Below are 13,980 nucleotides of genomic sequence, written 5' to 3'. Positions count from 1 at the left end.
CCTTTTTAAGCTATTGTGAATGATCATGTGTTGATAAGGACAAGATCATGTGCTAACAAGGAAAAGATCAAGATAAGCATTCCTGAGCACTACATGCTTGATCCTTGTGGATGTTCACATGGTGGACAAATGAAGATAAATATATAAGCTAGGCTTTCCACATTGTGTATGGGAGAGCTACTTGAAGACTTCATCATGTCTTGCTTTCAACATTGAGCCAAGAAAGAACAACAACATCAAGCTCAAGTGAAAGGGCTAACTCAAGGTATCAGTTACTTTGGTGTTAGCGGTGCGGAGTGATGATCAACGAATAAAAGTACACACTCAAGTATGGATCATCGGTATACCTTTTACAATTCTTGAGTCTTTAGGGATCCCGCACTATTAAGAGGGGATCACAGGTTTTTGTGATGAACTTGCTCAAACTAGATATCCACTATTCCGCTCAATACCACATATTCTCTACTCTGCTCCTATCTCAAAACAGGTCTAATGTCTCGGACTTCCCGCTCCCTCCGGATGTTCGAGGGCCGGTCAAGGGTCGGACGACCGACAGGCTTCGAAAATCCGGAGCCCTGCATGAGAAGAACTTGAGCCCTATAACTCGGATTTCTGGCTCCCTCCGGACATCCGAGGGTCAGTCGACCGACCAGCTTCGGAAATCCGGAGCCGTGCACCAGAAGAACGTGAGCTCTATAACTCGGATTTTCGGCTCCCTCCGAACATCCGAGGGCCGGACGTCCGACGCCTTCGGAAATCCGGAACCTTGCACCAGAAGAAGTTGAGTCGAATAACTCGGATTTCCGGCCTTCTCCGGACGTCCGGTCCCTGTTCAACTCACAGTGTTTCCATACATAGCTACCGCTCTCGGACGACCGACCCCTGTCGGACGTCCGACCCCTTGCGGACGCCCGGACTTTCGTAAACTGTCGGACGTCCGAACCCTGTGTGACTTAAAGTGTCCCCAACGGCTGTTTTTACACTCCCCACTATATATACCCCCTCCCACTTTGTGAGAGGGTGCCCAACACAACCTTATCCTCATAAGAACACACTTCTACCTCACACACATTTGCTCACACCAAATCTTAGATCCCAAGAGCATTTGTGAGCCCCTTTGAGAGTTGTTCCAATCAAAAGATAGATCGTCTCCCTCTCCTCCTCTCAACCCAAGCTATTTGAGATTTGAGCAAGTTTTGAGCATTCCCCGTGATCTTGTTACTCTTGGAGGTTGGAGACTCCTAGGCGGTAGGAGTTCTTCGGAGAGGAATCAATCCGTGTGATTACCCCCCGAAAAAGTTTGTGAGGGTTTGGAAGCCACCTCAAAGGCTTACCACTAGTGGTTGAGAAACGCCTTCGTGGTGTTATCTCAAAGGGAGAATAGGGTGAGCCTTCGTGGCATTGGTGTGCCTTCGTGGTAACATCCACCTCTCTAATGGTGACTAGCTTCCCTCCAAGGAAGTGAACATCGGGATACATCTTCGTCTCAGTGACCTTGGTTATCCTTAACCCTAACTCCTTACTTGTGGTTTACTTGTGTTACTTGAGCATACATACATTGCATATTGTTTGTGCTCATTATATTGTGTTGGCTATTTCTTGTACATGATTAATCATTCAAGCATACCTTCTATATCCACACGTTCATACTTGCAGCTTTTGATATATCGTGTGATATAGTGTGATCTAGTATCTTGTGTTGTTCACCTACTTGTCGTGTGATATAGCTCAAGTAAGTTTGTGTAACTTACTTGTGCTTGTTAGTAACTGTATTGTGTCCATCTTGGTAGATCGTGTTGTTGATACACGTTGCAGTGCCTAGTGCATTTAGGATTTGTGCTTGACAAGTACCCTCTTAGTTTATTTCCGCATTAGTTTCAAGCCAAATCCGAAGAAGTTTTTAAATAGCCTATTCACCCCCCCCCCTCTAGGCGTCATCGAGGTCTTTTCACTAGTCCAGATCGCCATCCGATGACTTCCTTCGGATCAAGGTTCCTTGTCTTTACGCAATCCTCGAGGAAGGCGTCGTCAACTTTGGTTGGGAGCCAGTCAGCCTTGAAAACGGTACCCATAGCTACAGAGGAAAAGGTCATGGGTAAGTTAACCCGCCAAACACTTGTTGAGTGGCTAAGAGAATCTACTAACCCGCCAAACACTTGTTGAGTGGCTAAGAGAATCTATTAACTCTCCAATAAGGGACCAGATTTGAGCACAAGGGCGATTCAGGAATTTCTTGTTACCCAAAGGAGATATCCCAGGGCATTCAACGACAAGTGGTGAAGTGTAGATCTACAAACAAGTTTCTACACGGCAAGCAGAGAGATATAGATCTACAAACGAAGCTAAAATAAGCGGAAAGAAGGCATGGATGAGGTGAAACAGGCCATGACTAAAAGTAACTACGGCAAGGGTGACTAGATTGAAACCTTCTTGGTTCTTCAAGCTATGATTGATTGATTGGGGATACGGCTAGTACTACCATGCTTGTTACCACTATGAATCGATTGGCATACAAAAAGAGGCGTTCGAGGAGTTCTACGAAGCAGCAAATGACGAACACTGAGGAGTTGAGATCTGTTTATAATGGCGAAGGGCTAACCTATTGATGACGTCTGTTAGCAGCTGTGAGGGACCCGCGGCGAGGATGGCGTCCTCGTTTGGTTCGGAGATGCGTCAGACGCGACGGCCGTTGCGGAGTTCTTCGGGCGGCGATGGAGCTCCTCGGGCAGCGGCGGAGTTCTTCGCGTGATCGCGAGGAAGAAGGGACAAATGAAATGGGTAGGTGGAGATTCTTTTTGCTCCCTTCCCAAGCCTATTTAATGGGTCAGGTGCTGGAATTGAGGCGCCTCGTGCGGGAACCGAAAGGACAGGTTAAAGATTTGCAATTATGGCGCCAAGATTTTTGGGATATTTGTGTCGCGGGATCCGTTGGAGATTGCGTCATCTTTTCCCGAAATTAAAGGGATAAGGTGATGTCATCGGAAACGGTTCGGCGACTTAGATGTTTTCATGAGGAATGGCGGTTTAAGCATAAGGTGCATGAGAGGAGTGGAATGAGTCGCTCCTAAACTGGATAAAAGTTTATTGGCGTGAACAGGTTCAAGTCAATCTGGGGCCTAATGTTGGGGATATTGCGTGCGGTGTGACCCGCCCTAGATGGGCCGGGTCACTAAGTGGGCGACTCATCCTTTGACGAGGCAGGCTTTGGCCAGAAGGCCCAGGAGCTGGATGGCGGTTCAAAGTCTACATGGAGGATAAGTTGTCGAGGAGGTTTCCAGTCTTGGAAGGCACAACGACTTAGAGATAGAAAGAATCATGGTTTGTATTAAGGCATGGACTCTTGTAAACCCTAGGGGCTCGACCTGTATATAAAGGTGAGTCCCTGGAGGGGAGAGGCAGGTTAGAAATCATTGAGAGCTAGGTCAGACGAGTTATGCCCTCCTTGTAATCGAGACATCATCAATACAACACAAAGCAGGACGTAGGATTTTACCTCCTCACGAGGGGCCGAACCTAGGTAAATCTGAGTCCCGCTTCCGCTTAACCCCTTTGAGTCGCTACCAAGGTGCGATGGCTCCATCACTAAGTCCTTTCACTAGGACATCTGCCGTGAGAAAACCACGACAGCGGGGGTAACGGTTGGATATGTTCCCCCACTATATAAAAGGGTTTTTCTTCTTCAAGAACCCTATCTTTGACCCTCCAAGACTCCATTGTTGCTCCCTAAGCTCATATGTGCCCGATCTCTCTCCCTAGCCAATCAAACTTGTTGATTTTCTAGGGATTAGTTGAGAAGGCCAAGATCTACACTTCCACCAAGAGAAAATTGATTCCCCACTAATCTCATGCGGATATTGTTACTCTTGGGTGTTTGAGCACCCTAGACGGTTGAGGTCACCTCGGAGCCACATTCCATTGTGGTGAAGATCCATGGTCTTGTTGGGAGCCTCCAAGCTATGTGTGGAGATAGCCTCAACCTTGTTTGTAAAGGTTCGGTCGCCGCCTTCAAGGGAACCTATAGTGGAATCACGGCACCTTGCATTGTGTGAGGGCGTGAGGAGAATACAGTGGCCCTAGTGGCTTATTGCGGAGCATTGTGCCTCCACACCGCTCCAACGGAGATGTACTACCTGTCAAAGGGAAGGAACTTCGGTAACACATCCTCGTCTTCATCGGTTCCACTTGCGGTTATCTCTTACCTTTACATTGTGTATGCTTTTGTTGTAGAGTATTTCTTACTTGCGTTAGTGGTCATAGTAGGTAGCATCATATAGGTTGCTCACCTAGTTATTATTTTAGAGAACCTTTATGTTGATAACCCTAACTTGTTAAGAAAAGCTAAAAATTGGTAGTTGCCTATTCACCCCCCTCTAGTTAACCATATCGATCCTTTCAACCTTCTTCTGGCCTCCCAAGCAAAACATCTCGAACATAAAAAGGTTGACCCCTGCTTCTCTTTACTTTGGTACGTGTGCCAATCCCCAAACCGACTTGAGCATCTCGAACACCACTGATGAACTGAACAAACGGGTTGTGTGCAGCTTGCCGATTTGCCATCCACCTAGCGTCCGCCTCAAAGAGCTTCACCCCTCCCCCAACCACACCATGTTGCTTCTAATTCTTGAGATCTAGGTATCGCAACATCTCTTATAGATTGGTTTCGCTTCATCCATCAACCGCCGACGAGGAACCCTCAGGCGTCACCATCGCTAGGGTTTGGACAACAACAGGAACAAACTCGGGCGAGTCCTCGTAGATGGGTAGGACAACGACGAGAGGTCATGACGATGGCGACCAGAACGCCGCGAGAGCCCGAAAAACCCTAAGTGAGAGGGTAAAATATACTCCCTTCGTTCCTTGATATAAGGTGTATAGATTTTTGAGAAAACCCCCGAAATATAAGGTGTATTGCATTGCACCACTTGTTTGTATATTTGTTTTAGGGATTTGATTACATTTCCTTATCTCAGGCAAGCTCCTTTTTTTTTATGCCAATTAGTCAAGTGTAATCTCAACCAAAACTTGTGAATTTTTCCCTCCATGTGTGTTCTTTAATTTCCGTGCCAAAAACTATACATCCTATATTTAGGAATGGAGGGAGTAGTTCTTTTTTAGGCTACCCTAACTACCAATGATTTCCAAAATAGTTTCTAAAAAATGATTTCCAAAATTTTAGTGGTCCTAGCCTAGGAGGAATCACTAAGAGCAAGTACAATAGTATACTATAAGCCCGCTTACATGGCAATTTGGCTTATGTGAAGGAGAGAGACAAAAAAATATAAGGGGAATTGGCTCTTATCACTAGTAGCAAATAGGGCTTTGGTCCAGCTCCTGAAATCCTATTAGTCCCGGTTCACATACGAACCGGGACCTATGGTGACATTGGTCCCGGTTCGTGAGTCCAGGGCGCCGGCCGGGCATCGTGGGACATTGGTCCCGGTTCCAGTCAAGAACCGGGACTAATAGGCCGGCAACCGTTCGTATCCCCTTTAGTCTCGGTTGGTGGATTAAACTGGGACTAAGGTGTGGTGGAGGCCGTTCGTGCAACCGTTCGTATGGACCTTTAGTCCCGGTTGGTGGATCAAACCGGGGTGGCGGCCCTTCGAATCACCCCTTTAGTGCCGACTTGTCGTCCAACCCGGGACTAAAGGTCCAAACGGTTCGCCCTCCCGCTTCATTTCCAACGATGAAAACTGCAACCGAAGCAGAGTCTCTCGCCACTCTCTGTTCTTCTCCTCTCCTCTGTTCTTCTTCTTCCTCTCTTCTTCCATTCTTCTTCCACCATGACATATCTAGTCGGAGAGGTGCGCGCACATGGCACGACCTGGCTCACATGCGGGTACACGAATGAGAGCAGGGTGGTGTCAAATTTTCTGTCACGGTTCCGAGAGTGGGTTAACGCCGCGCCGGAGCATGAGGCGTTCTTGGGGCTTGATCTGGAGTTCACGTCCAACCATCAAGATGTTGCCGTCATTCAGCTGTATATATGTAATAGCGTCGGATAGATATACGAAAACTTGTTGTTCGACCAAGCATGGAGAAACATATGACACTTCTCTCTATTAGCTAGCTAACACAATATGAAACCACTAAATTAACGCTCCAAAACCCCCCCAAACCCACCCTTCCCCTCATTCAAAAAACCCCAGCTCCGACGAGATGCTAACGCGTGGATGCCATGTTGTCCCGGTTGGTGTGACCAACCGAGACTAAAGAACCTCCTGCCCGGGCTACCCGCAGAGGCCACGTGGAGATCCTTCGGTCCCGGTTAGTAAGGGAACCGGGACTAAAGGTTATGGGCTTTAGTTCCGACCATTTAGTCCCGGTTCAAGAACCGGAGCTAATGGGCCTCTGGAACCGAGACAAATGAGTCATTTTCTACTAGTGTATGCAAGAGCCTAGCTATATGCGTGTTTCTAGACAGATGGAATAAATGTGAAGAAAGAGATAGAGAGAAGATGAAAAAAAATATTAATCCTATAACCAATCTTATAACTAACCTTATTGTATGAGTGAATATATTTGTTGGCTATAGATGATATGACAACGTATTATAACCAGTTGGCTGTATTATTGACCATGCTCTAACAGGGTCGGCCCACGGGCCCAAGGGGCCGCGAGAGAAGAATCTGGCTCCCGTCCGCCCCTCCATCCATCGCAAGCCGTGGAGATCCATCCTTCCCTTCTCTTCTCCGTCCCTTGTCTTCCCGTGCGAGTCGCCACCTCTCCACCCCCCCTCCCCCCTCCCTCTCCCTCTCCCTCTCTCCGCTCCTCTCCCCCCCCTCGGTGCAAACCGCGAAAATAGCAGCCGCCCATTCGCACTCCTCCTCCCCCGTGCCGCGATGAGCGACGGCGCCGATTCCGACCGCGACCTCCCGCGCACCGACGGCGACGACGAGCCGCGCCACGCCGACCCGCGGGCCGCGAAGGAGGAGGAGCCGCCCGTGGCCGACGAGTTCCAGGACGCGCCCCCGTCCCCCGAAACGAACAGCGACGGCGACGGCGAGCGTTCCCCGGATCGGGCGGGGCTGCCCAATGCGGGGGAGCGCGGGGAGGCCGCGCCGCCCGACGCCGGGGAGGAGGCCGTGGGTGTGAGGGTGGAGACGAACGGCGAGGACGCCATGAGCCACGACGGCGATGAGGGGGACGGCGAGGACGAGGACGACGATGAAGATGATGATGATGAGGAGGATGATGAGGATGAGGACGACGACTCCACCCCGGATGCGTCGCCGAGGGCGGAGGTGAAGACGGAGGGCGACGGCTCGACCGGGATGGCGCAGTGCGCCAGCCAGCAGCCGGTGGAGCCCGACCCTTTCCTCGACGGACACGACTCCGGGACGGAGGAGGAGCAGGCGGCGTTCATGTCTGAGCTGGACCGCTTCCACAGGGAGCATAGCCTCGAGTTCAAGCCGCCCAAGTTCTACGGCAAGGGCCTCAACTGCCTCAAGTGCGCATCCCTCTCGTTTATCCGAGCTACTTGAACCACATTTTCTCGTCTAAACCAACTTAATGAAGTGCCTTGCGCTGTTCTGTTCCAGGTTGTGGAGACAGGTCGCTCACCTGGGAGGCCATGAGCAGGTGTGAATGATTTCCTTTTCATTGCACAACTGTCAACTGAACAGGCACAGACTGAACACGCTCCCGAATCCCGATACTATAGAGTGATTTTTTAGTACCCTGAAAGCGTTGAAGTTCCTCCACCAATGAATGCAATAACTAGCAAGTAACTCACCGATGATAACAAATTTAAGGATATTGTGCTTTTGTGCAGAATCCACTGCTCGTCTTGTATTGTAAATACTGTAGTATCTTTCCGTTGAACATTGATAGTTATTCTCGTTGATTATTTTGATTATTCAGGTAACAGTTTGTAAACTATGGCGTCAAGTTGGAGAGACTTTCAGGCCACCAAAGTAAGTTTTTTTTTTTTCAAACGATGCATGTTAAACGAGTTTGCAGTAAAAGATTTAAATTTTGCGTCAGCTGATTGTTGTTATTGTGTTCTTTTGTAGGACCTGCACTACGGTGTCTTGGTCATTTCGAATTTTCTACGAGAAGGTGATAGAGTGTTCGCAGAATCTTGTTTCATGTTGTACTTGTCTCACAAGCACATCCCATCACCACTATGTTAGCTGGGAAGCAGTTTCTCTTGAAACAGTATTATGGCATATTGAGCTTTAGTGTAAATTTACTCGCTAAACGAAAATCTATATACTATTAAAACCTACCAGGATGGTTATTATGAATACAAATATGGAGCTGAAATGGAGCCACTGCAATAATCAGTGTTCTTAATGGTTTAGGAACCAAACAGATATAACTATAATACTGGCTTCTTTTTCATTTCATAGAAATTGGTGTACTTTATTTCCGTATTTGATACTCCATCCCTTCTGGTTTGTTATTCTCAACTAAAAAAGTTTGAGTTTTCGTTTTGTAAGGCTCGTTGCTTTAGGAATAGGTAAACTTTTGCTACGGCTACATTGAATTCTTTCAAATTTTGTTTCTTGATGTGGAATCAACCGATGCATGAAGGAGAGAGGTGGATATGCATGTAGCATTAATATGTTGTCTACTTCCTTCTTTCCTGTTTAAAAGGCCAATGTGTATTGACAATTCGAGAAATGTAGTACAAATTGTATGTCACAAAAGGTATAGCATTAGAAAATACAACATTTGAAGTTTCTAATGGTTATTCTTTGTGTGATATAACTCGTGTTACGTTGATCAAATTGTCAATCCAGGGATACGCGTGGGCCTTTTAAACTGGAAAGGAGGTAGAACCACTTAATTAGCTTCATCTTGGTTGCTGGGATTTTGGAGGTGGGACTAGCAAATCAGATGGAGGGAGTAGATGCTACTTCCTCTGTCCCAGTCCCATATTAATTGACGCTCAAATGGATGTATCTAGCACTGAAATACGTCTAGATACATCCGTTTGAGCATCAATTAATATGGGACGGGGACCGGGGGGGGGGGGGGGGTATTCATGTAAGACTTAAGATCCTTCAATTTCCTTATTTCGTGAGATGCTGTCTCGTGATATACGTGAGAGAGCTGGGGTGGCGCTGCCGATTGAAGAGAAGCTGCTTGTCCAACATGGTTTGGGCATGTCCAGCGCAGGCTTCCAGAAGTGCCAGTGCATAGCGGACGGTTAAGGCGCGCTGATAATGTCAAGAGAGGTCGGGGTAGACCAAACTTGACATGGGAGGAGTCCGTAAAGAGAGATCTGAAGGACTGGAATATCACCAAAGATTTAGCCACATGGACAGCGGTGCGTGGAAGTTAGCTATCCACGTGCCAGAACCATGACTTGGTTTTGATATCTTGTGGGTTTCAACTCTAGCCTACCCCAACTTGTTTGGGACTGAAAGGCTTTGTTGTTGTTATTGTTGTGAGATGCCGTCTCGTCAGCTTTCGGATGGAATAAAAGAAAGAAAAATACTATTCTAAGCTTATGTATTTCCATGTTATGTTTATGCATTTACTTCATTCGTTGTTAACTGTTGTTTCTTATCAACTCAGGCACTTCTTGAATATGAAAAACACAAAGTACGAACTGGCCAGCTTAAAATATCAATACCTGCTATACCACAGCCGGGTGGAACAAACCGTGAGGTATCTATCTTGGGTAGCAGAGTTTTAACTATATGAATTTTTGCAGTTCACTTTCTAGTTTGGTACACATGAAAGTTTAATGGGTTGACATATCCCTGTCTAAAATGTTAAGGATTTCAAATTCATACTTCAATCTAACTGAAAATCAAGGAAATGTTAGGATTGTATTAAAAAATACTGAATTCTTGTCCTTTCAACACCGATTTCTTGTCTTGTTGGACTTTTTTCCAGATGGCATTTTGCCGCCTTCCACTATTCCAAGGAATAATGGAACATGTCAAGTTCAGTGCATACCAAAAGGAAATAACAAAACGTTGAGTGCTTGCACGGTATCACCTAACGCTAACCACCATACAGAGGCAATTGCTATCTATTTAGACTTAAAAGGTATCAAAAGTGCACGAGAACAGAGCAACTGTAAAGACGCACAGCCACACATGCAAAGGGAGCAGCACATAGGTAAAAATCAAACAGTGTCAACCAACAAAGTGGTCACAAGTTCAGTGTTCAGGACCTCTCTTCACATCATCAGCTTCATCCCCAGAGGCATGCCTCAGATCTTCAGTCATCAGTATTCTAGACAGTGGCCTCGTATACTACCGGTAGAGCTGTGTCTTGTAGCCTTGCATCTTCTTGTAACATCATTTTCTCCACCTCATTACCAGCCATTCATCAAGCTTGGAACCAATTGATCTTTGGCTTGAGTGGAGCCCTGCCCAATATTTCGTAAAGGAGCAAGCATAACAGATTAACTCAGCACTAGTTTTAATAAGCTTGTTACAAAAACAAGCTCTTCTCTCAACTTCCAGCAGGCCCAGCACAGGGCAGTCAACCACACCACTTGCAAATTACATATGCCTGGTATATAGGAAGGTGTCCACTAAAAATAGTGTAGAACAACTAGGATGATGTGTTGCTTCCAGAATCCAGAGTGAGGCTAACAGAACTCGAAACAAACTTAGCAGCTACACAATCTCAGAAAATATGGTATATGTTCTCAGTGTATGAGCAGAAACGACAGATTTCATCCCCTTCCCATCCCTTTTTTTTCAATGTGACATTAGTGACCTATGACAAGTAAGCGACAACCAAATTTTGATTTTCAAAGGAATTCTTGCTTTCCATAAATGTTATAAGATTTATCGGGCTCAGAGCTGGATAAGTTGGCGTGCATATATTTCACAGTCGAAATAACACAGTTTTATGTTAAGATAGGAACTATCTCAATGATTGCCTTTAAGATATCTGACATTGCCAAAAGTGTTTTGCTGTCATCTGCTAACATTAGTAAGCTTGATGATTTTGTTTCCTGTTTTGCAGGGTATAAATCCATCATCTTCTGCAAGAATTAGAAGGGATGCTGCAGCACGTGCTATGCAGGGTTGGCATGCACACCGTCTCCTTGCCAATGACATGTATGGCGATCACATTTTTAAGGTAAATAATATCTTGACATTTGCATATACTTCAGTTTTCCTACAATTTTGATCTTTTCATGCAAATATATTCATATTTCTACAGGACAAAGATTCAATACCCCTTTCAAGCCGCGATAAGAATCTGAAAGGCTTCGGTATGCTTCACAAGTATTTCTTCGTTAGCATGTATTGCTTTCTTCTCTTATATCTTTCTGGCATTTCAGGGGTACTCAAGAGGAAGAAAGCATCTAGTCCAGAGCGCGCTTTCAAGGTCTCCCGTACAAAAGTTAACAAGTCACAGTTAAGATCTCCCTTCATCTCAGTTGGCAATGTTTACTTGCAATCTCAACAATAGCAGATTGAAAACATTAAGTAACCTTTAATAGCAGTTATTTAAGTTATACTTAGACATACATGATTTGTTTTAAAATGAAAGCAGATTTTTTTTACTGTGAAGAAGTTGCATTTTTCTTATGTGGCTCTCTATCTTGCGTCTGATGTTGCCTATGTTCAAGAGATCAAGAATCTTACCTGCTGAATGGACTAGCAAAATAAGAGTTTAAACATCCGAGTTTAGTTTATGCCGAAACCAATGGGAATTACAGGCATGCTCCGAATATGGCATGGCATGCAATAGACAACTTGACTCCTGAAATGTCACTCCTCAATTTGATAAGGAAAAAAAATCCCAAAAAGTTATAGGACCTTATTGTAGGATTGAACTTGTCAGAAGAATCCATGGATATGGATGTTATGTCTATAATGCATGTTGTTGTATGTAACGTACTGCCCAATTTCAGGGAAGATTCTATGGTCATTGATGTTGGAGAACCTGCCGATTGGGTGAAGATTAATGTTCGTCAAACTGTAAGTGTCAACATAATTATTTTGTTTAATAAGGTGGTGCACAAATATTACATGCAGTGCCTTGATATAGTCTGAAATATTAGACAATTTCTTAAGAGTTTTTTCTCATTGTGAAATTCCATTTGGATTTGAGCTGAAACTGCTACATTTTGTTACTGCTTTCATGCAGAAAGAATGCTTTGAGATATACGCGCTAGTTCCTGGGCTTCTAAGGGAAGAGGTGAGATTGCATCTCAGCTGCCACACTTCATCGTTGATAAAAAAAAAAAACTGTGCAAGAGAAACAAGAAGAGCTTGTCACATGAAATTGAGTCTACGACTTGGATAAAATAATAATTATTGTTCCAAGTGGCGCAGGTGCATGTTCAGTCTGATCCTGCTGGACGTCTGGTTATAACTGGGGACCCTGACCAGCCTGATAACCCTTGGGGCATCACTGCGTTCAAGAAGGTGACTGTTCAAACATTTAAACACATAAAATAATTGGGTACTTACTCAACTTAACATGAACTGATTGTTCTGTCTCAGGTAATCAACTTGCCGTTAAGGATTGATCCGCATCAAACATCAGCAGTTGTCACGCTTCATGGCCAGCTATTTGTGCGTGCGCCATTTGGGCATCCGGACATGTAGATATGCATTCTGTTCACTTCAGTTTTCTTCGACTACTGTAGCAGTGTTTTTTATGGATATTTATAGGTTTGTTTTTGGCTATGCCAGCTTACTTCTTTCTTCAACGCTGAAACTCAGTACTGATCTGATGGTAGGCTTTCTGTTTCATGTGCAGGTTTTAGAAGAAAAAAATGTTGCAAAAGTAGGATTTGGTTTGCCAAACTGACATATGCAACTGCAACCTATAGCCGGCGCTGCAATCTTTTCTCTTGTGGTTGTTTATAGTGGTACACATAAATTAGCCTGTTCATTCGTGGATTTTAATATTTAGTGACAGATATTTCATTTCCTTTTCTTTTCCGAGAGAGAAACAACACAAAGCTGGGAATAGGTGAAGTGAAGGATTAGTTTCTTCACTTTCTGTTTTTCTCTCTCTATCTTCTATAAAACCGTTACTGGACAGAGTTCAGTTTTGAATCTAAGTTTATATGTATATGACGATTCCCTCATTTTTCTAATTGAGTAGCAGTGTTCATTAATCTTCTTGGTTGCTGTCTCAAGAAAGTCTTTATGAATATCCGGTACTTTCAACTCAGATGATTCTATTCTAGGTAGAGCACATTTTACATGTTTGGTGCAGTTGGTAGCAATCAATAGTGTTATATAAGAATTAAGTCACTTTTTGAGAGGTTGAGGAAATTAGAAGTCTTTCATAATGTGCTCATATTTGATTTCCATAGAATAGGGAAATGCACATTCTAAAAGAATAACTTCGGGCTAGAAGTTTTCGTGGATTGCGACATAATTTCTATTAAAAATGATCCCACTTGTACCCTATCTAGAGAGCTGCTCACCTAAACTTACTTTTAACCTAATGGTTGATGGTTCTTTCCAAGGAGGGGTCCTCAACATCTCTCTAGGTAGCTCCTATAAGGTACTTTCTGTGTGTTATCATTCACCATCGATTTTACATGAGCATGGCGCCATTCCACCCCATTGTCACATGTGTTCATACCCACTTTCAACATTTGTGTGACTCTTTGAAAATGATTGTTCAGAATAATCTTCACCAAAATAGTACGTATCATTCAAAAAATTGAGACCACAAGCCTCCACCACTCCTACCAAATCCACTTGGTTGTGTCCTAGCCTATGCCACCGACTTTCACATGGGGGCATCACCTTATACCACCCCTTTTCGCATGTGTCTATGCCTCATATCATCCAAAAAAAATAGACCATGGTTGGGGTTTATGGGAAATGTTCTTTCCAAGTAAACATTCTTCCCAACTAAACATCATCAATTTTAATTCAAAAAGTTAAAGCTGTGAGATCCATGATGGCATTGCGGTAAACCGATCCAAGAGCCACCCCCTTCTCTCCCTTCCTCATACCCCAATCTTGTCACCTTTGTCTCGTGCGCCCCCGTTGCCCTATTGTCCCCGTCATCATCCTAGTAATG

General features: G+C 44.8%; 1 protein-coding gene across 2 annotated transcripts; it reads left to right on the top strand.

Annotated features, from left to right (window-relative positions):
• Positions 1-6,757: 6,757 nt before the first annotated feature.
• On the top strand, positions 6,758-13,057 carry LOC123403606 (AT-rich interactive domain-containing protein 5-like). Of its 2 annotated transcripts, XR_006611511.1 has the most exons (13): positions 6,758-7,450; positions 7,542-7,581; positions 7,864-7,916; positions 8,016-8,061; positions 9,529-9,621; positions 10,942-11,058; positions 11,143-11,194; positions 11,264-11,339; positions 11,840-11,906; positions 12,076-12,126; positions 12,264-12,356; positions 12,435-12,605; positions 12,694-13,057. XR_006611511.1 is itself a non-coding variant. In XM_045097527.1 (12 exons), the coding sequence occupies exons 1-12, from the start codon at positions 6,843-6,845 to the stop codon at positions 12,537-12,539; spliced, it is 1,401 nt and encodes a 466-aa protein (XP_044953462.1). In that variant the 5' UTR covers positions 6,758-6,842; the 3' UTR covers positions 12,540-12,609. The 2 variants fall into 2 exon arrangements, 1 of the variants encoding a protein (XP_044953462.1); XM_045097527.1 differs by lacking the exon at positions 12,694-13,057 and having other exon boundaries at positions 12,435-12,609.
• Positions 13,058-13,980: the final 923 nt, after the last annotated feature.

This window comes from Hordeum vulgare, chromosome 6H, assembly GCF_904849725.1.
Source record: "Hordeum vulgare subsp. vulgare chromosome 6H, MorexV3_pseudomolecules_assembly, whole genome shotgun sequence".
Taxonomy (NCBI): Eukaryota; Viridiplantae; Streptophyta; class Magnoliopsida; order Poales; family Poaceae; genus Hordeum; species Hordeum vulgare.
The sequence above is the reverse complement of the archived record's forward strand: the minus strand, read 5'-3'. Positions and strand labels throughout refer to the sequence as shown.

Bases quoted from the DNA above. Each gene is read 5' to 3' on its own strand.
- LOC123403606 (XM_045097527.1), top strand. From the start codon at position 6,843: ATGAGCGACGGCGCCGATTCCGACCGCGACCTCCCGCGCACCGACGGC. The intron at 7,582-7,863 runs GTGTGAATGATT...TTGATTATTCAG, and splicing joins ACCTGGGAGGCCATGAGCAG to GTAACAGTTTGTAAACTATG. The intron at 8,062-9,528 runs GTGATAGAGTGT...TTATCAACTCAG, and splicing joins TTCGAATTTTCTACGAGAAG to GCACTTCTTGAATATGAAAA.